Source organism: Schistocerca cancellata, chromosome 2 (assembly GCF_023864275.1).
Source record: "Schistocerca cancellata isolate TAMUIC-IGC-003103 chromosome 2, iqSchCanc2.1, whole genome shotgun sequence".
In the NCBI taxonomy this organism is placed as follows: Eukaryota; Metazoa; Arthropoda; class Insecta; order Orthoptera; family Acrididae; genus Schistocerca; species Schistocerca cancellata.
In genome coordinates this window covers 515,309,555-515,334,771 of record NC_064627.1, presented here as the reverse complement: position 1 = coordinate 515,334,771, position 25,217 = coordinate 515,309,555, and the positions used below count along the sequence as shown (strand labels likewise).

At 40.8% G+C, this 25,217-nt stretch overlaps 1 protein-coding gene across 2 annotated transcripts in view; it reads right to left on the bottom strand.

Moving 5' to 3' along the window:
• LOC126162063 (conserved oligomeric Golgi complex subunit 4) overlaps positions 1-25,217 on the bottom strand; it is a 122,385-nt gene that overhangs the window by 4,937 nt on the left and 92,231 nt on the right. For both annotated transcript variants that reach the window (XM_049918322.1, XM_049918323.1), the window contains exons 11-12: positions 13,186-13,371; positions 156-376 (exon numbers count right to left, since the gene is read on the bottom strand). In XM_049918322.1, coding sequence (XP_049774279.1) covers positions 156-376; positions 13,186-13,371 — 407 coding nt within the window. The remainder of the gene's footprint in view (positions 1-155; positions 377-13,185; positions 13,372-25,217) is intronic.

Sequence of the window (25,217 nt, the reverse complement as noted above, 5' to 3'; positions counted from 1 at the left end):
GGGGGGAGGGGGGAGAGGATATTGCAACAAAACTGACGTAGGATGCCACAGTAGCTAAACAGATGTTCATAATATGATTATCTTGGAACATAAGACAATATGATTATCTTGGAACATAAGCAAGCAAATTAATGGTTTAAAATATTTGGACCTACCTGAGACTTAGTATCTGCCGAACTTCTGTAGGAGTCAATCTCCAGGTCAGGGGACCTGAGTTACTGCCCCAATAATCCAAGATTTCTGAAACTCGCTCAAGATTTAACACTGTTGCTATTTGGGTTAGACGTGCAAACCTGTCTCGGATAGACCAAGATGTAGTACTTGTAAGGTAGCTAACAAGGGTGCGAACTTCTTTGTCAAACACCAGACCTCCCAACTAAAAAAGAACAAAGAGAGTAAAAGTTAACAGCTTTCTTACAGTGACAATTTTTCTCTTCATTTGTCTATGGTAAAACAACAATTTGTAGATTTTCCACAGTTGCAATGTTTATAGATTTTGAGACTATGAGAATAAGGATACAGAGCTGTTTTAGTAAAATAAAAATTGAGTATTGGGTCAAACATAAGAAAAATGAACTCTTGACCTCATTGGTAGCATCTGTGATCCATAACAGCAAACACATAATACCTTAAAACTCTTACCAGTATTTCTCCTGAGACATGAGAGTGCTATGAAGGCTTTTACAATGCTTCATTCTGTTATTTTAAATTCAGTCATGTTATCAATTCATGATTCATATGAGTGAAACAACAGAATAATATTTATTCTTTTAAACATTCATGTAACTCATGTCTCAGTAGAAATATTGATAAGAGTTTTAATGTACCTTGTGATTAAGGTTCATTTTAACAGATGCTACCACGAAGTAAACAGTTCATTTTTCCTATGTCTCACATAAAATATAATTTATGTAATTTAGGGGTAAAGGAGACCCCTCACCAAATAGCAAAAGCATTAATTTGTCAAAAGCTTTAGGAATAAATTCTTCCTTGAGCTAGAGCTAGACCATGCAACCCCCCCCCCCCCCCCCCCCACACACACACACACACACATATCATGGATGGGTGTACAAGTCACTGTGCAACCGGCTGGCACTATGTAAGGGCACAGGTGTGTGTGTGTGTGTGTGTGTGTGTGTGTGTGTGTGTGTGTGTGTGTGTGTGTGTGTGTGTTTTTGTTTGTTGAACCTACAATAAAGTATGGCAAAGGTTTTCAGTGTCTACTACAATCATTCTGCTGTGTAAGCCAAAATACAGTCTTAGAAAGCTTTGATGGGTCTTCTTTGTCTACAGGCAAATAGTAAACTACTCTTATGGTAGCTGCGCAGCAGGGAAAGATGTTGTGTCCTTTTGGGAATTGGGGATGGCTGTCTGGCAGGTATACTGCTGCCACTACTACATTCTACTCATCGTTGGAATGGTCTTTTTGTGCAGCCTGATGAAAGGCTGTAAGAGCAAGTGACAGAGGAAAGATTGGGGACACTATATTAGTAATGTCATCAATAGATTTGCATCCATCACAATTGCTAGAAAGTGAAAAAACAGCCACCATGCCAAGGAAGCCATATGAATTGCTGTGAATGATCTGATAAGTACTGCTTGCTAAAGTAACAGTGTTTCTAGTTGCATTCAGCAATTAAACTTAGTATTAGGTACATCACAGACAATCACTTTTAGAAATGCATAAGAATTCTGTAATGAATAATAAGCCTGAATCTCAAATTCCACAAATGCCCTAGTGCCTCCCACCCAATTGTACTAGAAGCAACCTAACAGGTCTCAAGAAATGAATTCAATAAAATTAGGCAGAAAAAGTTAGTGATATGGTGCACAATAGATGCCAATGTGATAGCATCAGATCATTTTGCTCACAATGTGATGTCACAGGAGACTTTGCACTACAAAAATACTTTAACTAATCCTGACATGGATTGTCCCCATTCCTGACAGGTAACATCACAGGAAATATAATTTGCACCCACTCAAACAGGAGCCCATAATGAATTATCTAAAACTGTCTACTTAATTACCGACAGATTTATTCATTTATGGAGTTAGTGTGGTGATGAATACTTGTAGAGCAGCTGTTATTATGACTGGGTAGCAGAGCAGGAATACTGAACAACTGAAATGAATCAATAATGAAAAGTTGCTTCTGTCACAAACTAATACAGTTAAAGTGAAAAGTTATGTTACAAGTGTACTCCTGTCCAAAAAGCAAATTTAACATCACTGTGGATTTTCCAGTATGGTAGCAAATTTATATAGGATATATTTATTTGTTCTTGGCACTGACAAAACATGAACGAGAAATGTCATTGCTAGTGATTCAGAAATATTCAGGACAATGAGGCAGGCTGCTTGGACAGCTCAGCAATTGATAGTGGCTGAACACAATGTATTCAGCACACGTATCTGGACTTGTTGATAATGATTTAGCACTCAACATAATATGTAGAAACATCTGCAGCAATCAAAGAGTTAAGAGCTGAAGGTTTATATTCAATAAGAATAAAGCAAAAAAGACATATTTCGCTATGCAAAACTGTGTCACATAATTTATAGCCATGCAGGATGCAATTGTGGAATTAAAATGGGGCTGTTCATTTTGCCCACAAATGACACCTGAGTAATTAATTGAAAATAATTAGCAATGCCTGCAAAAATTATCAAGCTAAACTTTCTAAATGAATATATTAATAACATCTTAGCAGATTAGTCTTACATGCTCTGGAACTGTAACTCACGACAGCGGCCAGTGTAAAACATTTTGTGCATGTTCTTGAAAAAAATTTGAATATTTCCAGTAAAAATGAAGTGTGTGCAAATTGTAAGGTTGGGATCTTGAAACTAAATGTGCATGTATCACATCTACATCTTATTACCAGTGAGTTAAAAATGGATATTAACAAACTTCAAGCAGAAAAATGTTAATCACCAATGAAGCAAAATATGCTGAAAATTCCACCAGAAACAACATCCTTTTCTGAGAAGTGGATACACAAGGATGAAGTTATAAATGTACTGCAAGAAGAAAACAGTGTCACGTTGCTTAAAATAAGAGTTTTAAACACAAGTAAGTCACCATGAACAAGCTGTACTGGAAAATTTGAATTATTATGCAAGTGATGTGTTAGACCCAAATTAACTACTATTAAAGGTATTGGCAAACAAATTGCAGTGCACAATAAATTTGAAGTGCAAAATAATTTATGTGATGATTCTGAACTACATATTCGGACTACTGGAAAACAAAAGTGTAGTGCACTGACAATAATCAATGAGACATAATTCTTATCATAAGTGGTAGTCAAGTAAGAAATTGTGGGAAATTACTGCAGGACATATTAGGCAATTGGCTCATTCTACAAGGTATTATAAAACCTGGTGCGCCAATGAAGGAAGCTGTTAAATATGTGAAAAAATTAAATGGGAACTTCTCACTGAATGATTCGTTAACCTTTTTTGTTGTCTCAAATGACATTCAAGAACCTCTGGATGAATTTCAGAGGAACATTACGGATTCTCTGTAATACACACTGAAACTAACACAAAAATGAATGTAACTTAAATCCAGGACCTCTTAGACAAAATGACACCCAAAGCCTGAACGGAAAAATCAACTCTGTAAATCACTTTGTGATAGCAAAAAATCAATACTGATACATATGCGTGGAGGAAGAGACATCTGTGAATTTTAAAATTGAATGACTGGAAAGAAATGAATATACAGCTCATGGTCTACCTTTCAACAGATGAGGAAAGAGTAACATTTACCCATAGGAATGCCACTTTTATAAATACAATGAAAACAGAAAAACCACTTACAGTAATAAAGCATACAGAAACAGACCAACAGGTAAAAAAGACTGTCCTGAAGTGAAATAACAGGTAAAAAATGTATGAAGTGTTTATCTTGAAATGAAAGTACCAAACAAGAACATAGAGGCAATTATGTACCAGTATGTGTCTTGAAACAAGCAAAAAGGAAGAAACAGTAACAGACCTCCACTGAGCTGATTTAAAACCAAGAAATACAGGAACAAGGCAGTCATTACTGGACAGAGGGGTAAAAACTGACTGTAATAGAATGGAAATTGGAGACATCTCAACAGAGGAAAGGCAGAATCCTAACAGCTGGTGAACTAACGCACCAAAATTCCAACACAAAGAATCCTACCCCTGGAAATAATGATTTTTTTTCCACTGAAGGAATTAGTGCTAAATGTGGGGTCAAGCAATAAATAGTATATTATTCTGATTACCTAATTTTAAGTAGCTCCGTAAGAATGTTCAATCACTGCTCAATAAAATTAATGACACAGAAGTAATGTTAAGTGATCTGAATGATATTTCTGTCTTATGTTTTACTGAACAATAGCTTAATCAAGATACATTAGAGATGACACACCTCCTTAGCTAAAATTTTCAACCTTCTTGTAGGAAAATGTAGTCACAGGGTTAGCTGTGTGCATGTTAGAAAAAATTCTGAATTCAACATTATAGCCAAATATAATAATTTGTACAATGAAAAAGATACATAACTTTTGACAGGTGAATTACCAAGGTAAAATACAATTATTATTTGCAGATGGAGAAAGAAAATGTTTTGTTACCACATGGAGGAACTTCTGGAAGAAATTAATTCTCACAAGGAAAATAGAAACATATGTTGGAATTTCAATACTGATTTCTCAAAAGCCAATAAATTTAAGAGATGAAATTATAAATTTACTACAGTCATTCATTGTAAGCCCATCTGTAACTAACCGTATTGGAAAACAGCAACTTTCGCATCTATCACTGAGCAGAGTTTGATAACTACATGAAGATATGCCTATAACGCACAAATGGCACACAGATATTATTGATCACTGTGCTTAAATTCTTACAACGAATACTGCAGAAGACTCAAATTTCCATAGAATAAGACACACTTAAGGAACTTTAATTCTGAAAATGTGGAATATTTCTGTTTTCTCCTAAAGGTGGAAAACTGAAATGATAAAAAGGATACATTTATTGGCACATTCAAGCATTTTTTGGAAACAGTTCCCACAAAACAACTATACTTAACTCTGTTCAAAAAATAAACAAACAGTACCCCAGCAAAGAACGGGAAGTTATTTGCATTTATTGATGTGCCCATTCACAAAACACTATCTGGTTATGGAAATCAGAGCCATGATGTTTTTGATGGAGTGACATGTGGTATGGATGATACTTATGACAATGCAGTATTATGACAATACGGACATAACGGAATCACAGTGTAATTGCCAGGTGCTTATCTCTGGGTTGTGGTGCACTGTTGCCTGTATAGCTGTTTCCATTAGTTTCTCCAGTAACATGATTGCTTCATTTCTTTTTACCAGGCTGTACACTGCCATCAGACATAAAGGTGTTCATAACTGTGTAAAAGAACAAATCAGAACGAGCTTTCTCCGGAAAACGCTCAGCATACAAGGCAACAGCAGCCTCAACATTTATCCTACATTCTCCGTAAATCAGGATCAAGTAACATTGTGTGAAATAGTTGCAGAAATCTATGTAGGATGTATGATGAATGTATCCATTAGGACAGTGCAGCAAAACTTGGTGTTAATGGCCTATGGCGGCAGATGACCAATGTGAGAGCCTTTGCTAACAGCACATCACCTTCAGTGCTAATCCTGGGCCCATGACCGTATCGGTTGGACCCTAGATGACTGGAAAGCCATGACCTGCTAGGATGAGTCCTGATCTCAATTGGTAAGAGTAGATGGTAGTGTTTGAATGTGGCACAGACCTCACAAAGCCACGGACCCAAGTTGTCAATAAGGCACTGTGCAAGCTGGTGGCAGCTCCATAATGGTGAGGGCAGTGTTTGCATGAAATGGAATGGATCCTCTAGTCAAACTGAACTGATCATTGACTGAAAATGGTTGTGTTTGGCTACTTGGAGACCATCTACAGCCCTTCATGGATTTCATGTTTCCAAACAATGATGGGATTTTTATAGCTGACAATGCACCATGTCTTTGTGTCACAATTGTTTGTGATTGGTTTGAAGAACATTCTGGACAATTTTAGCAAGTGATTTGGCAACCAACATCGCCCGACTTGAATTCTGTAGAACATTTATGGGACATAATCGAGAGGTCAGTCTGTGCACAAAATCCTGCTCCGACAAGATTTTCGCAATTATGGACGGCCAAAGAGACAACATGGATCAATATTTCTACAGGGGATTTTCAATGACTTGTTGTTGAGTCCTGGCAATGTCAAGTTGCTGTACTACACCAGGGAAATGGAGGTCCAACACAGTATTAGGAAAATCCCCTGACTTTTGTCACCTTGGTGATCTGTGAAAATTACATTAAGTGCAATGCATGATACAATTGCAAATTATGATTTTTAAACTCATTTGGGTAAATATTTCTCAAGTGCTTGTATATGGCTGAAATCAGTGTAACCAGTTTTCCTGCAGTCAATCTTGTCTACATGTCCAATATTAAAATTACTTGTAAAAGGTTGATAATTTTCAGGGAAAGAAATATCAAAAACATAGATGCAAACAGTGTAATCAAGGTTGCCACAGGTTCTGAAAATCAGGGAATTTCAAACATGTCAGGGAAATTGGGGAAATACCACGGAAATTTGAAAAAAAAAAAGAAACTGAAAAAACCTCATTTTTGTCTTAGTAGATGAAATGGTTTGTTTACTAAGGTGTGATGCATTGTCACTGGCTGGGTGCATCCGAGAACATGGGCTGCTTCCATACTCCCTCATTCCTACTGCTTCTCCCCTTCCTACCACTCCCCTCAGTTTGCAGTCAGTGGTGTCACAACTTCTTGTGACTACTCTGGCAGCTGCTGGTGACAGGCAAGGAGGCATGAGGAGTGGTTTGTCTGGATCTGATTCTTAGAAACTGTAGATGCAGCAGCTGAAAATTTAGTTGTGAGTGTGATTGTCTTTTCTACATACCTGTCTGCAGCTCAGCAACCATCTTCATGGTGAGTTACTACCTATCCTCATTATTATTGATTCTCAGAGTATTTGAACATGTTATCTATTGCATGGACTGATCACTATGGCCTCATTTCATCAACATGCTGTCTGTGGCTCTTGAGTAGCTGGCCACATGAGTATTTCCACAATGGGCCAAAACTGGAGGCCATTTCTGCAAGTATCTATAATGGAGTGGGCCTGCTGATCTGAAGCCATTTGGTTCCCACTAATGTGCACACCCTGCCCGTTGGATCTAGTCTCAACGATCTGCCCGCAGGTCGGGTTTGTTTGTGTGTGGTGTAATGCAACCGATTTTCATGGTTTATCCATGGACCCTGGACTGCGGTGCTCTTCAGCAGGCCAGAGACCATGGACAATGGATTTCAGGAATTGAGACTGTCTCACCGCAAGCATGTTGTACAATGTGTTGTTTTATAGACAGTTTATCTGTTCTAGTACATTTTGGCACTTCAGACATAGTTTATGTGTTAGAAAGTATGGATTATAAGAAAAAGAAAATTGTCACTCACTGACAGTTTGTATGCATGTACTCATATATTTCTCGAAAGAAAAATCACACATACCTTTAAAATAATAGATATAACACAGTGGGTAATAACCGGCAATAACGAACATAGTAGAACCAATATTTTTTGGCAGTCCCCTACAGTGTTGGTTTACACACTTCTTCCCCACTTTATACACTTCTCTCAAGAGATGTACTTTTTTCTGAACTTATTTCTGAAATCGGGAAAGGCAATTTAAATCAGTCTTGCGACTCCAAGGAAATGTGTATTTCTTTCACCAAATGTGTTTCATTTTATGGAAATAAAATAACATCAGTGGTCTTAATGAACACACCATTTGGCTTGCTTTCTCCATCTAACGACAGTTTATTACAAAAGATGTTGATGTTAGTACTTATGATTTTTGCTCACACCAGAAAACGCCATCTGCTTGCAAGATTTTTCCTTGGATATTTCCTTGTTTGTGCTATTGTTTCTTGTACCATAGCTGCAAAGACAGATTGTCAAAATTCATCTTAACTTACCCTTGATATCTCAGAATTTGTCAAGGAAAGATGCTAAAACTTGTCTGGAAATAAGGGAAATATCAGGGAATTTCACTTTGGGAAACTTGTGGCAACCCTGGTAATGCAACTCGTAAAAATTGAGATACATGGTTTTGCTTTTTCTGTCTTAACATTTAGGGTGTGGTCAACATAATATTACAGTGACTGCAGGAAACAAGGATATGCAGCGGACTTAATATTATGTCATGCCAGTTATGATGATCTTACACGGTGTTGAACATATATTTATGACTCCTGTATATGTCGGTGAGGCTTGCAGACTTTATAGTTTCTATTGTGATCACTGAATGGCTGTAACAGCATCACTTGAAAAATTTGTCATTTTGAAACCTTTTTCTAATGTATTTTGCTCGATTTCAGAGCTCTCTATGTTTTGTGTGTTTCATGTTGATTTTGTGTTCACAAAGAGCAGTGAATAGAAGAAATGTTTGGAACAATTAATTTACAAAGTCCTTGCAGATTCTATAGGTGATAAAATCATAGTATTTGATGATTATTCAGATTACACGTCATCTAGAAATAATAGTAATTCTAGATTTTTTAAAGATGGTTGCTGTATAAGTTTCTTGAATTATTTTCACAGATCTACATCTACATTTATACTCCGCAAGCCACCCAACAGTGTGTGGCGGAGGGCACTTTACGTGCCACTGTCATTACCTCCCTTTCCTGTTCCAGTTGCATATGGTTCGCAGGAAGAATGACTGCCAGAAAGCCTCCATGTGCGCTCGAATCTCTCTAATTTTACATTCATGATCTCCTCAGGAGGTATAAGTAGGGGGGGAGCAATATATTCGATACCTCATCCAGAAACACACCCTCTCGAAACCTGGACAGCAAGCTACACCGCGATGCAGAGCGCCTCTCTTGAAGAGTCTGCCACTTGAGTTTAAACATCTCCGTAACACTATCATGCTAACCAAATAACCCTGTGCCGAACGTGCCGCACTTCTTTGGATCTTCTCCATCTCCTCTGTCAACCCGACCTGGTACGGATCCCACACTGATGAGCAATACTCAAGTACAGGTCGAACGAGTGTTTTGTAAGTCACCTCCTTTGTTGATGGACTACATTTTCTAAGGACTCTCCCAATGAATCTCAACCTGGCACCTGCCATACCAACAATTAATTTTATATGATCATTCCACTTCAAATCATTCCGTACGCATACTCCCAGACATTTTACAGAAGTAACTGCTACCAGTGTTTGTTCTGCTATCATATAATCATACAATAAAGGATCCTTCTTTCTATGTATTCGCAATACAATACATTTGTCTATGTTAAGGGTCAGTTGCCACTCCCTGCACCAAGTGCCTATCCACTGCAGACCTTCCTGCATTTCGCTGCAATTTTCTAATGCTGCAACTTCTCTGTATACTAAAACGTCATCCGCGAAAAGCCACATGGAACTTCCAACACTATCTACTAGGTCATTTATATAAATTGTGAAAAAAAAATGGTCCCATACCGCTCCCCTGTGGCACGCCAGAGGTTATTTTAACGTCTGTAGACATCTCTCCATTGAGAACAACATGCTGTGTTCTGTTTGCTAAATCTCTTCAATCCAGCCACACAGCTGGTCTGATATTCCGTAGGCTCTTACTTTGTTTATCAGGCGACAGTGCGGAACTGTATCGAACGCCTTCCGGAAGTCAAGGAAAATGGCATCTACCTGGGAGTCTGTATCTAATATTTTCTGGGTCTCATGAACAAATAACGCGAGTTGGGTCTCACACAATCACCGTTTCCGGAATCCATGTTGATCCCTACAGAATAGATTCTGCGTTTCCAGTAATGACATGATATGCGAGCAAAAAAACATTTTCTAAAATTCTACAACAGATTGATGTCAGAGATACAGGTCTATAGTTTTGCACATCTGCTCGATGACCCTTCTTGAAAACTGGAACTACCTGTGCTCTTTCCCAATCATTTGGAACCTTCCGTTCCTCTAGAGACTTGCAGTACACGGCTATTAGAAGGGGGCAAGTTCTTTCGCGTAGTCTGTGTAGAATCGAATTGGTATCCTGTCAGGTCCAGTGGACTTTCCTCTGCTCAGTGATTTCAGTTGCTTTTCTATTTCTTGGACACTTATTTCGATAGCAGCCATTTTTTCGTTCGTGCGAGGATTTAGAGAAGGAACTGCAGTGTGGTCTTCTTCTGCGAAACAGCTTTGGAAAAAGGTGTTTAGTATTTCAGCTTTACATGTATCATCCTCTGTTTCAATGCCATTACCATCCCATAGTGTCTGGATATGCTGTTTCGATCCACTTACTGATTTAACGTAAGGCCAGAACTTCCTAGGATTTTCTGTCAAGTCTGTACATAGAATTTTATTTTCGAATTCACTGAACACTTCATGCATAGCCCTCCTTACGCTAACTTTGACATCATTTAGCTTCTGTTTCTCTGAGAGGTTTTGGCTGTGTTTAAATTTGCAGTGAAGCTCTCTTTGCTTTCGCAGTAGTTTCCTAACTTTGTTGTTGAACCAGGGTGAGTTTTTCCCGTCCCTCACAGTTTTACTCGGCACATACCTGTCTAAAACACATTTTACGACTGCCTTGAACTTTTTCCATAAACACTCAAAATGGTCAGTGTCAGAACAGAAATTTTCGTTTTGATCTGTTAGGTAGTCTGAAATCTGCTTCCTATTACTCTTGCTAAACAGATAAACCTTCCTCCCTTTTTTTATGTTCCTATTTACTTCCATATTCAGGGATGCTGCAACGGCCTTATAATCACTGGTTCCCTGTTCTGCACTTACAGAGTCAGTTCTCTGTTTAATTGCTCGAGGTAATTTTCGGATAGTGCACTCCGTATAATGTCATTCGATGCTCTGTCCCTACCACCCGTCCTAAACATCTGGTGCCCCAGTCTATATCTGGTAAATTGAAATCTCCACCTAAGACTATAACATGCTGAGGAAATTTACGTGAAATGTATTCCAGATTTTCTCTCAGTTGTTCTGCCACTATGCTGCTGAGTCAGGAGGTTGGTAAAAGGAGCCAATTATTAATCTAGCTCGGGTGTTGAGTATAACCTCCACCCATAATAATTCACAGGAACTATCCACTTCTATTTCACTACAGGATAAATTACTACTAACAGCGATAAACATGCCACCACCATTGCATGCAATCTATCCTTTCAAAACACCATCTGTGCCTTTGTAAAAATTTCGGCAGAATTATCTCTAGCTTCAGCCAACTTTCTGTACCTATAACGATTTCAGCTTGAAGTTCCAGTACTATACCATCGCAGCTTCGACAGTTGACAATTACAATACCGATTGGAGCTTGGTACCCGCATGTCCTGACTTTGCCCCGTACCCTTTGAGGCTGTTGCCCTTTCTGTACTTGCCCGAGGCCATCTAACCTAAAAAACCACCCAGTCCACGCCACACAACCCCTGCTACCCATGTAGCCGCCTGCTGTGTATAGTGGACTCCTGACTCATCCAGCGGAAAAACCCCACCACCCTATGGCGCAAGTCGAGGAATCTGCAGCCCACACGGTCGCAGAACTGTCTCAGCCTCTGATTCAGACCCTCCACTCGGCTCTGTACCAAAGGTCCGCAGTGAGTCCTGTTGACGATGCTGCAGATGGTGAGCTCTGCTTTCATCCCGCTAGCGAGACTGGCAGTTTTCACCAAATCAGATAGCCGCCGGAAGCCAGAGAGGATTTCCTCCGATCCATAGCGACACACATCATTGGTGCCAACATTAGTGACCAGCTGCATATGGGTGCACCCTATACCCTTCATGGCATCCGGAAGGACCCTTTCCACATCTGGAATGCCTCCCCCCGGTATGCACATTGGTTTTCTTCCCCTCCCTTGCAAACCATATCCCTAAGGGGCCCCATTACGCACCTGATGTTGGTGCTCCCAACCACCAGTAAGCCCACCCTCTGCGACCGCCCAGATCTTGCAGACTGAGGGGCAACCTTTGGAACAGGACAACAGCCAGGTCCGGCCGAAGATCAGTGTCAGCCGGAGACAGAGCCTGAAACTGGTTCATCAGAAAAACTGGAGAGGCCTTCCGTTGAGCCCTCCTGAATGTCTTTTGCCCCCTGCCACACCTCGAGACGACCTCCCACTCTACCACGGGTGAAGGGTCAGCCTCAATGTGGGCAGTATCCCGGGCAGCCACAGGTAGTCCGATCGGGGGATGCATGGGACGAGCTGGCTGTCCCCGACAAACCCCCGTCCAGACCCCCCACATTGATGCCCACTGGCAACATCCTCAAGCTGTGTCACCGAAGCCAACACTGTTTGAAGCTGGGAGCGAAGGAATGCCAACTCAGCCTGCATCCGAATACAGCAGTCACAGTTGCAGTTGCAGATCACGTTGTTATGAATGACTCCTGCAGGTACATCAGGAAATGAATCTACGCACGTGAATCCTGTGAATGTAAAGTTGAACTGTGTATCTCTCCATGTTTCAAGTTGTATCACACTGTATTCCACTATGAACACTAAATTTTGTATTATCTTGTTTTTCACGTGTTTCTTTGTGATGTAAAAAGCTGTAAAAGAAATTTAAACCGAATGATCACATGTTTGCTTATGTAGTTGAATACAAGAATTCCTTTACAATTTTTTTCTGCAATAAACACTATTTAATCACAGTTTCGTTTGTGTACTCAGATTTAATACCAGCAATACATAGATAAGTGTATTGAAAGCAGAAAGTTCAATAAATCTAAAACATTTTGAAAGTCAAACTACATATTTGTACGTACAAGTTATAATTTCCTGGCCATAAGTAATGGCAGCTATGTAGGAAACCAGCACCAAATTTTTTAGATAAACTGAATTCTCTTTCAGAAGAACCAGGCTGAAACATCCAACAGCTTCCTTTCTTTGGTGAACATGGTGCCCCCCCGCCCCCCCCCCCCCCTCCGCCCGTCCTTTATACATTGCACCATTGTTTTTTTTTATGTATTTCCAGTTTATTTGTTCATCTTTCATGTACTTCTGTCAACCCCCAAAAGACTAGTTAATATAGTTTGTTACATGGCTCAATCCATGTACATTATCACAACTTCCACGAAAGTAAAATTTAATAGAGAATTGTTTGTAAGTCCAATATACATACCCTGTTGAATGTTGATTTCAGCACAACTTTCTCTAGGTGAGAAGTCACTTCAGTTGTTAGAATGCTTACGAGAACATCATAATTATTTTGGGTAAGGCTGGATTTAAAAGACTTTAAGAAGCCATCTAAATTCATTATTAAGTTTTGGATGAAAGTCTCATTAGCATCATAGGTAGAAAATTCTTCCTGAAATTTCAGATACAATGAATGTGAATAATTTCATAATGAAACAAATGCTTGGTCATAAATATCCTCCTACAGCTGAACAGATATATTAAGTTAAATTACTAAAATATGATCTATCCAATTATTTTGGCAGTAAAAAATTACTGTTGGAGGGACAAAAAAGAAATCTCACAAATGTAATGACACTATTATCAGTTTTAATCAAGTGAATAAAACATTTCAGCAAACGTTGCATTACACAGTAATCTTTCAAATTTTGCATGGGGTGGGGTGGGGTGGGGTGGGGTTGGGGGGGGGGGGGGAGAGAGAGAAAGAGAGAGAGAGAGAGAGAGAGAGAGAGAGAGAGAGAGAGAGAGAGAGATATCAAAATTAAGCAGTATGCATTAAAAGCCCTCCAAGAATGTACACTTATGCAAAATGAAAACTGAGCATTCTTAAGTAACGGCCTCTCAAGAGGGAAGTTTTATTGAGATGTATGACTGTCAGTACATAGCCATATATCTATGGACAGGCGGTCTGAGACTACAGCTCTCCTACACACAGCTCTAAGTATTTACAACACTGTCCTGCTATCGTGCAGAAAGACACTCATAGAGATACAGAATCCCATCTTCACCTCTTCAGTCCCAATAGTAGGAAAATATGTTTATCCATCTAATATTTCTATTACATGTAATTAATGACAGAGTGCTGAAACTTGTTGCAGTAGGTAATGATACCGTGTGGAGGCATGTATCTTTCCTGTTATCTGTGCTCTGTATGCAGAGAAAAATTACCAGTCCCAAGTGTGGTATGTGACATGCAGGAAGTGAAGAGGTTCAGAGTTAGTACTCTATATAACTTCTGCATGTTGCCACAACTGGTCAAGGGGTATTGTTGGTAATGCAGATCAGGTGAGATGCACTCTACCATGGCTCACATGTGCACTACAGGAGACGAGTCATGAAATAATTCTGGTCAGGGAGTTCCTGAACATTTGGCGCTCCTCAGGTAACTCGAGGGGTGTGTGTCAGCATTGCTATACTGGAAGAGTACATCTACTTGACACTGTATGACAGACAGCAGAATGCCACACCATGATGGCTGTATATGCTGCTTGATACAGTGTGGTAACTGCTGCTATCTTAGTTAGCATTAAGGACCATCACTGATGGCATGATGCACTCTGCACTGATCACTACGCACAACTTTGCACAATTCATTCATCTAGTTGAGCTGTTTGCTACACAAGTGGTGGGAGGCTGCTTTGCTAGCAGCAATCATGCTTGTTCCACAAATTTTCAGCATTCGATAGCTGACATATTGAAAGCAACATTAGTCCTAATCTGGGCTGCAGCAGCAGATGATTGTATCAAGAAATGGCTCAATCATAAAAATTTAGATCACTGTCATTGAAAAATCAGGATGCCAGGAATGTGGAGATTCCTAAGACCATGAGGATCAACATTGAAACATTGTTGACACATTGCATCCAACTCATTGAAAAACTCCTAAACAGATTTCTTCACCTTTCTACTTCCCCCCTTACTGAAATTCACTTAACTGCATGAACTGCACTAATCTACATCATCTGGCATCTTTTAAATATTTAATAAACTGGTATCATACATTAAAAAAAATAACTTTTCCATTGAGTCAAATACTGTTGCCTTTACTGTCCTCTACCTGTGCAAATGTGTTTGTGTAACATATAAAAATATTCATTTTCCCTTTTCTTCCAATAATCTAGTTTCCGCCAATAAATGCACTGCTATAAGTGGATCAATTCTGCTACGAACATCATCATATCTGCACTTAATTTCTTGAAATATCTTTACTGACATAGAGAGCAAGAGCCTAACAAGTATTCTCATAGAATACATTTCTTCCATTTTTCAATTTTTTTCACATTGTTTCATGTACCACCCAGATTGGAAAGGGGGGGGGGGGGCAGAGGCTAGTAGGTCTTTGAGGGTTAAAGGCTATCACCACCGAATGAGTCCATTACATTTAAGCCAGGAATTCAATATTTGTCATTTAAGAACTTTTGAACAGATCTTGTTGTGAAGAGTAAAATACCAATGAGAGTGTCTGACGGGTTGAAGATCCAATGTCTGCTGGTATACAAACTGCTCCAATACATTAAATATACACTACAGCAGTAACTAGTTTTCAAAAAGCGAATGGACAAATGTCTATTTCACTAGCCCACATTAGACATATTGTTTTGTGCTATCCTGAATATTTTAAGACTAGGTATGTACATGTTTCCACAGAAGTCTGAAATTTTATGAGTATGATGCATCATGCCAACAGTGGGATTCCTCCCAACAGTATCTTCTTCTTCTTCTTCTTCTTTCGCCTTTATTCCAAATCTACACAGAGTTGGTGTGTAGCCCAACTGCAACTGAGATGGGTTGTGGGTACTAGCCCAGTATTCACCTAGTCAGATATGGGAAACTGCCTAAAATCCTCATCCAGGATGGCTGGCACACCGGCCCTCACTGTTAATCCATCAGACAGATTCAATCCTGGGTGGGGCACTTTTCTGCCTGAAAGTGGTGTGCTAACATGCATGGTTCTCCAAGAAGTGTCTTATTAAGTCTGTCAGGGGCCTTCAACTAATCCTCAGAGGCAGCACTGCATGAGGTAAATGGAGTTTTCCCGATAGACCTCACGGTAAGACAAAGAGCGGCGATGTTCTTGCTTAAGATGGGGAGACCAGACCAGGTTCGAGAGAGCAACAGAGTACCCATACAAATGAGACACCAGCTAAAAACTTGGCATTTGGATACCTGCCAAAGTGAATGGGACTACAGCTATAAAGGTTAGAGACTGTGGACCTTGTTACCTAACCTCAGGGAAAGACTAAACTAAAACATATCGATCCCAGCAGCGGTAAGGTACAATTCCTCACTTGACCAGTGTGTCTGCAACAGACATCCAGATGAACATGTGGGGAAGAAGGTTCCCCAGAACCATAGTCATCTTCTGCAGACAGCTCACAAACATAACACACACTACACATTGACCCAAACAACAAAGAACAATCTATAAACACACTGGTAAGATATACACGGCAATGGTCAGAACTTAACTCACAAACAAACAATGTATCAAATTCTATCTATGCAGAATACTGACGTACAAGACAGTACAGAAGGCTAGCTAAAATGCAGCGACAACAAGGAGTACACAGAGTAGAGCTCAATGTAAAGTGTTCAACGTAATGTTTAACACAATTCAGACAAATGGCAATGTAAATAGTTAATAATCTGCACCAGGTATTAAGACAGAACATATCAGTTAAAAATTGTGAATGGCGGTCAGTGTCTTGAAGTCAAATCTCAAAACTCTCACCACCACTCGCAACTCTGAAGGGACCCTCTCTCTCTCTCTCTCTCTCTCTCTCTCTCTCTCTCTCTCTCTCTCTATCTCTCTCCCCACCCCCTTTTTTTGTGTTTCTTTACCATACATTCCAACTTTTCCTTTTTCCAAATCATTAACCCCATTTAAGTACATTTATATTTTAATCTTATCTATTTAGCTGTGAAATTTTGTTAATTTCAAAAAGTTTTCCAAACATGCTGCAGCATTAATAGAAAAGAACAAAACAAAATAGATAACAAAATGGCCCACCTCCACATGGCGGGGCACAGGCAACGATGTGGGTGGAGATGGGGGCTAGGGTGATGCATCACGTCACCTCAGGTCCTGCACCCAGTCACAGCAGCCAAGAGGCCAAATACAGACCCATCATAAGAAATTAGAAGATGGGTCATAAAACAAACAGCTGCAAGTGGGGGAAACAAGTGTATTCAGGAGGGTCTTCCTGTCAAGAGGATCTAGTTCTTTAATGTTTTCAGTCATATACACATAAAGGTGGTGTCTTATGTGCTATGTGATGCAATGTTGTTTGTGACAGATTAAACTGCCTTGGTGTTCCGCATATGTCCTTACAAGAACTTATGATACATTCTTGCCATGTTTCTTCTGGAACATCCTTTTTTAAACAGACTTCAGTGGCAGGAAACTTTACTGAACCACACTTTGACACCAAGTTTGTCAACTCCACCAGCTGATAATTTATTTTCACTGAAATGGTAGATCTTGATTCCACACAACAGTTTACATACTTTGCTGGGGAGCAGGTACTTTACTTCAAAGGACGGCAGCACTGTGTGATAAATAATAGCACAATTTTTTCTATGTGAATAAAAATTCTTCAAAAAGCAGATTTATTATGAATCAACAATGGGCAGTCATTTACCATCTTTACACTCTACAATTTTTATTGGAAAATAGGAAGTTTGGATGCAATACCATGTAGTATTTGAAGTCCAGTTACATTTTTTATACATAATTTAATTTGAATTCTTTTCAGATTTATCTACATAAAGCACGGGCTTCTGTTGCTGGCGTTCCTTATGGTGAATCACATACCATCTAATGATTGGTACAAACATAGCTAGGAGTACTTGCATCTGATTCTGTCTAGAGAGTTCACGAATTCCAGGTGACCAGATACTGGAGCATCATGGAAAAACTTTAGGACAGCTGGCTGGAGATGGGCTTGGATGATGAGCAACCACTTCTGCCTCAGCGAATCACAGTTCCTCAAAAAAGGTCCTGTTTACTAGTTTGAATTTGCCTTTCACTGGTTCTCCATTCCTCCAAGACTTCTGTAGTTTTCATCAATGCTGTATTTTCCTTCATTTAGCAGCAAGGTCATTTAATGCAGTGATGATTCCTTGAAAGACATTTGGCACCTTTGTGTTTGCATCTATTTTTGTATACCTTTGTGATGTCATACTCCTGAAGCTTCAATGTCTGTCTTGCCTGTTGATCCAATGGATCCTTCAGGCTACTCATGCAACACAGAGAATGGTGGTCCATTACAACGATGAATCATTCACCAAATAAATATGGTTGGAACATGCTGATGGCCGAAAAAAATGCGAGATACTCACGCTCATATGTAGAATAGTTCTTTTTATACGTGACGAGTAGTCTAGAAACATAAGCTATCACATTTTCAGCAACTTCCTGAATTTGTACTAGAATTGCACCTACCCATATCTACAAGTATCACGTGAACTTTTGCCTCGGCATTCTCGTCACACTGTGTTAGGACTGGAGAAGATATTAGAGTCTCCTTAAGGAAAAGACAGAGCTGTATTGCACAATTTACCAGAAAATTTTAGTGTCTCCATGCAATAGCTCTTGCAAGGAATTTGCTTTGGTACAGAAGTCCTTTATGGACTGCCAGTAATATGAGCACATTCTGACAAAACTTCTCACATTGCAGATGTTACATGGAGTCAGAAAAACCTGTGACTGCTCTTATTTCTCTGGATTGGGATGGACTCCATTGTCATTCAGATTTTTACTTTTTGGGCAGTGAAGACATGCATTTTCAGATTCAGTTGGAGGCCTACAGTGTAGACACAATTCAACATGGTTATCAAGCAGCTCAGATATTCTTAAAAGACACATCATCAACTGAAGATGTCAAAGCAAGCTGTCCATCACATGTCACTGGAGTGTTAGCCCAAATGACATAACCCTGAAATCAAAAAGACTGTCTGCCTCGGACAGGCTGTCACCCTTGTAATTCTCGATTTGCCATTAGCCTGTTCACATGTCAAGAACTGAGAAACAATTTTCTTCTAACAAGTAGTGTAGCATGTCATCAATGTACAGCAATGGGTAGAAATATTTTGCGTGATTTTGTTCATTTGTAGATAGTCGATAGAGAGACACCATAGGCTATCCTCCTCCTTCACACGGATCACAGGAGAGGAACAAGGTCTCTGTAGGTTAAATGATGTCATCATGCAGCATATTTTCCACTTCCTCCCAGATTATCCATCATTCGGCCAGTGACATCCTATACAAGTGCTGGCTAATTGATGGGTGATCTCCACCGTTGGTATGGTTTTTACCATGGCCCGCTTAGTCTATTGTTTTTCCTTTCCAGATTTGGAAACACCCAAAACTTGCTGCAGAACAACTAATAATTGATAACATTATTCCTCAGCCATGCTAATTGCTGGGAGATCCCCATTGCTGGTATGGGTTATTACCATGGCCCACTTAGTCTATTGTTTTTCCTTTCCAGATTTGAAAACATCCGAAACTTGCTGCAAAACAGCTAACACTTGCTGGCATTATCCCTCAGCCATGCCAGATCCCACTGGCAGCTTCCTCCCCTACATTTTCTGTAGTGGTAACGGAGCATGAATCTTCACCAATGCCAATAAGCTGTCCTTTCTGGACAGGTTCAGTTGTCCTTACACACATAACTTTAGGAATGAGTTGTTACTGTTTGTGACAATTAGTGATTCAAAGTTGCCCTCGACCACCTACAATCTTATGATCCTTGCTGGCTGTTTCCTTCTCTGAGCCTGAGTAGCTTTTTACACTAACAAATGCTTTACAGTTTAATTGAGCATCTCGACTAAATACTGGAACTTGTCTTGTTGATGATGGTGAGAAAACATCTACAATGGCAATCAATCACCCAGGGCAAATTGTGTTATGTGCACTTGTTGGAATTCATCAATCTGTAGTTCTTATCTAACACAGTCTATAAATGCTTGTGATGCCTGCAGAAGTACCATCTGAGAATAATATTATGACTACTTTCTGGTAAACTTACAAAATTTTGAATCCAAACATCAATAAGTCACCTTTAAGTCAGGAATTCATAGGATTTTCCACAGGTGTTCATCTGTACCTGATGAAAAGGCTCCAAGAATTTGACCAATTTGCCATATATGAGGCATGTCTGAAAAATGTTAAAGAGAACCTCTGAGCTTGCCAACTGTGAAGGGCATTCTGTAATGATGTTTTTGAATGGAAAGAATGTTAAACCAGCTGAAATTCATCATCAATTTGCAGAGATTTATGGTGAAAATGTAAAGACTGATGGAACTGTGAGATAGTGGGCGAGACAATTCAATGATGGACAGACAAATGTTCAAGATGAAGCTGGAGTGTGCGACCTTCTGTTGTCGATGATTTGGTTGAGAAAGTAAATGAGAAAACTTGTGAAAACAGATGGTTCACAATATGAAAGCTTTTTGTTATTTTCCCACAAATTTCAAAATTTGTTTTGCATGAGATTGTCACAAATCACTCAAATTTTTACAAATTGTCTTCCCACTGGATTCTGAAAATGCTTGTAGAAGTACACAAAATGGAGTGACTTGTCAGTACTTTGACATTTCTTTCCTGATACAAAGATGAGGGAGATGAATTCTTAAACAGAATTGTGACTAATTATGAAAATGGCTTTGTTATGGAACTCCAGAATAAAAGAAACACTCAATGGAGAGGAGGTACTCATGATGTCCCAAAAAGCAAAAATTCAAAACAACATTCTCAGCACAAAAAATCATGTGCATTGTGTTCTGGGACAGAAAGGGCATTCTGTTTGTTGAGTTCCTTCCCATATGTGAAACCATCAATGCAGTACAATACTGCGAAACACTGAAAAAACTTTGGAGCGCAATTCAAAACTAAATCCATGGAATGCTCAGCCAAGGCACTGTGTTGCTTCACGGCAACACACATCCCCATTATGCTGATGTCACTCGAAACCTTATTCAACAATGGGCTTAGAAACGTTGGTTTCCTGGTATGACAAATACACTCCTGGAAATTGAAATAAGAACACCGTGAATTCATTGTCCCAGGAAGGGGAAACTTTATTGACACATTCCTGGGGTCAGATACATCACATGATCACACTGACAGAACCACAGGCACATAGACACAGGCAACAGAGCATGCACAATGTCGGCACTAGTACAGTGTATATCCACCTTTCGCAGCAATGCAGGCTGCTATTCTCCCATGGAGACGATCGTAGAGATGCTGGATGTAGTCCTGTGGAACGGCTTGCCATGCCATTTCCACCTGGCGCCTCAGTTGGACCAGCGTTCGTGCTGGACGTGCAGACCGCGTGAGACGACGTTTCATCCAGTCCCAAACATGCTCAATGGGGGACAGATCCGGAGATCTTGCTGGCCAGGGTAGTTGACTTACACCTTCTAGAGCACGTTGGGTGGCACGGGATACATGCGGACGTGCATTGTCCTGTTGGAACAGCAAGTTCCCTTGCCGGTCTAGGAATGGTAGAACGATGGGTTCGATGACGGTTTGGATGTACCGTGCACTATTCAGTGTCCCCTCAACGATCACCAGTGGTGTATGGCCATGATGCCGGGTGTTGGCCCTGTGTGCCTCGGTCGTATGCAGTCCTGATTGTGGCGCTCACCTGCACGGCACCAAACACGCATACGACCATCATTGGCACCAAGGCAGAAGCGACTCTCATCGCTGAAGACGACACGTCTCCATTCGTCCCTCCATTCACGCCTGTCGCGACACCACTGGAGGCAGGCTGCACGATGTTGGGGCGTGAGTGGAAGACAGCCTAACGGTGTGCGGGACCATAGCCCAGCTTCATGGAGACGGTTGCGAATGGTCCTTGCCGATACCCCAGGAGCAACAGTGTCCCTAATTTGCTGGGAAGTGGCGGTGCGGTACCCTACGGCACTGCGTAGGATCCTACGGTCTTGGCGTGCATCCGTGCGTCGCTGCGGTCCGGTCCCAGGTCGACGGGCACGTGCACCTTCCGCCGACCACTGGCAACAACATCGATGTACCGTGGAGACCTCACACCCCACGTGTTGAGCAATTCGGCGGTACGTCCACCCGGCCTCCCGCATGTCCACTATACGCCCTCGCTCAAAGTCCGTCAACTCCACATACGGTTCACGTCCACGCTGTCGTGGCATGCTACCAGTGTTAAAGACTGCAGTGGAGCTCCGTATGCCACGGCAAACTGGCTGACACTGACGGCGGCGGTGCACAAATGCTGCGCAGCTAGCGCCATTCGACGGCCAACACCGCGGTTCCTGGTGTGTCCGCTGTGCCGTGCGTGTGATCATTGCTTGTACAGCCCTCTCGCAGTGTCCGGAGCAAGTATGGTGGGTCTGACACACCGGTGTCAATGTGTTCTTTTTTCCATTTCCAGGAGTGTATATTAACAATGGTGGCATCTTTGGAGGAAAATAGTTTAAGAAATGCTCTTTTTTGTAACAATACATTTTGGTTTGAAAAATGTTTTAATAAGGTTTTTGCTAAAATGGCAATTACTTTCTGGACATGCCTTGTACAATAGGTAGGATGACAAGATGTGTGTGGTAAATGTGTACTTGTACGTGGACAGCACAGTCCGGTAGTGGTTTGAAAACCACTAAGAGAAGCTTGATAGCAGGGACAGGAATGTTTTGATCCTATGCAACATTGTAAAGAATAACACAAGCCAACAAAAACTGATACTTCTGGTAAAGGATGCCACAACATCCAAGAACTTCATTGAGTAGTGGCAATGCATTGAGAAAATGCAACAGAAAACAGACGGATGAGCTACTCCTGAATGTGGTACTATGGCAGTTGTTAAGATCACCACAACCTCGCCTCTCTCATACACCAGGTAGTAAGAGAAGAGATACAGCATTTTATGACATCCAGAACTGTCAGAATGAGTAAGCAGGAGAGAGTAGCTGTGAATATTGACCACATACATCAGGAGGTAATAGAGAATTCTGAAGAAAAGGGGTATCAGTCTTTAGCAACAGTCACTGTCAGCAATCAAACATGCCATTGAGAACTGACTTGGCCAACTCAAACTTGTGCCACATCCATCAAATAACAACCCAGCATCTGACCAAAGCAGGTAGAGCCAACTGTTCTGCCAAGTATAACACCCCGCAGAAGAACAGACTGCTGAAGACAGAGAATAACAAACCTGTATGTTTCCACAGTGGATTCCATAAACACATTGTACAATGCTGCAAAGGTAGAAGACAAGTTTTAGATACTACTATGCTGCCAAACATCAATCATCACAATAGTTTCATTTACACCAGTCAACTGCAGGTGATTACAATCGACCTATGGGATGAAGCCTATTGTCGTACCCTAAATGATGTCACTCCACAACACACCGGAGCCATTTGCTGTTGCCATACAGAGGTACCAGCTACTCAGTTAGCAGCCCAATTCAGGGAAACTTACGAGACAACAACCTATGGAGGTGAGGTTGCCACAGATAAAAATCCTTCAAGGGCATCAGTCACCAAGATGTCATGAAATCCCACATTGGTGGTCAACCTGCCGGGGCACTAGTCAAGTCAGAGGCTTCATTTTCCGTAATGTCAAATGCTTAGCATCACCAGCTAAGGAAGACTATGTTTCATGATCTGAAACCAATAATACTGAAAGTCGCAATTGGGAAATATGTACAGCAGACAGGAAGAGATACTGCAAGAATAACTGACAGAACACAGGCCTTGGGAACATGGGTATTATATTTCTTTTTCAAGTCAGCATTTTTGAACTGTATTTTGTGTAGAAGAATATTGCACTTGAAGAGAAGTGGCGAAGAAAGCAAATAATGTGATACTACTTCTTCAATATGGACATTGCCAGAAATTTACACACACAAGAATTCACTGAAAAGGAAAGATTTTCCTAATAAACACAGATATTAATGAAGACGAAAGTAATGAAAGAAAGAAGGGAACAAAATGAATAGAAAATCAAATGACTCACTACCTCCAATGGCCAAAACTGATTTCTTCATGGCTGAAAAATGTGAAGCATTCTGAAAGTAATGTGTTCTTTTGCCTTACTTCAGTGAGGAATTGTTTCAACAAGTTTCGCACTTAGTAAAATATCGAACAATGGAAACTCCAGGTAGGAATATCAACAGTGTATGAAAACACAGATTGCTACTTACCATAAAGAAGGCATGTCAACTTGCAGACAGGCACAATTAAAAGACACTCTCATATAGCTTTCAGCCTGACCACAACCTTTGTCAGTAAAACACACACACACACACACACACACACACACACACACACACACACACACACACAAAAGCAAGCATACCTCATGCCCACATGACCACCAACTCCAGCATCTTGGGCCGGAATGTAACATCACGTGGGATGCAAGCAGCAATCTAGAAAGGGAAGGGGAAGGGGAAGAGATAGTAGTGCACGAGTGAGGAGAGAGACAAACGCTGTCTGTTGAAGTGTGCAGGGACTAGGGGACTAGATTGCCAACAGGTGCAAATTCAGGAAGTTGTGAGGCACGGACATGGGGAGGGGGGGACGGATGCCGGGGGACGACGACGACAGTGTGGGAGACGAGATGATAGGAGGGAGGGAGTGAAAAATGTTTTGGTGGAGGGTGGGGGGACAGTATATCACTGTAAATTGAGGCTGGGATAATTATGGAAGCACAGAATGTGTTGCAAGAATAACTACTCCCATCTGTGCAGTTCAGAAAAGCTGGTGGTGGAGGGAATGACCCAGATGGCTTGGGTAGTGAAGCAGCCATTGAAATCAGGTGTGTTATGTTCAGCCGGCCACGGTGGTCTAGAGGTTCTGGCGCTGCAGTCTGGAACCGCGGGACTGCTACGGTCCCAGGTTCGAATCCTGCCTCGGGCATGGGTGTGTGTGATGTCCTTAGGTTAGTTAGGTTTAAGTAGTTCTAAGTTCTCGGGGACTTATGACCCAAGATGTTGAGTCCCATAGTGCTCAGAGCCATTTTTGTGTTATGTTCAGCTACGTGCTGTGCCACAGGCTGGTCTACTTTGCTCTTGGCCGTAGTTTGGTGGTGGTTGTTCATGCTGGTGGACAGCTGTTTGGTAGTCGTACCAATATTAAAAACTGTGCAATGATTGCAGCAGAGCTGGTAAATAACATGTCTGTTTTCACCCTGATGGGGTATGATAAATCTGTGATAGGATTGGAATAGGAAGTGCTGGATGGGTGGATTGG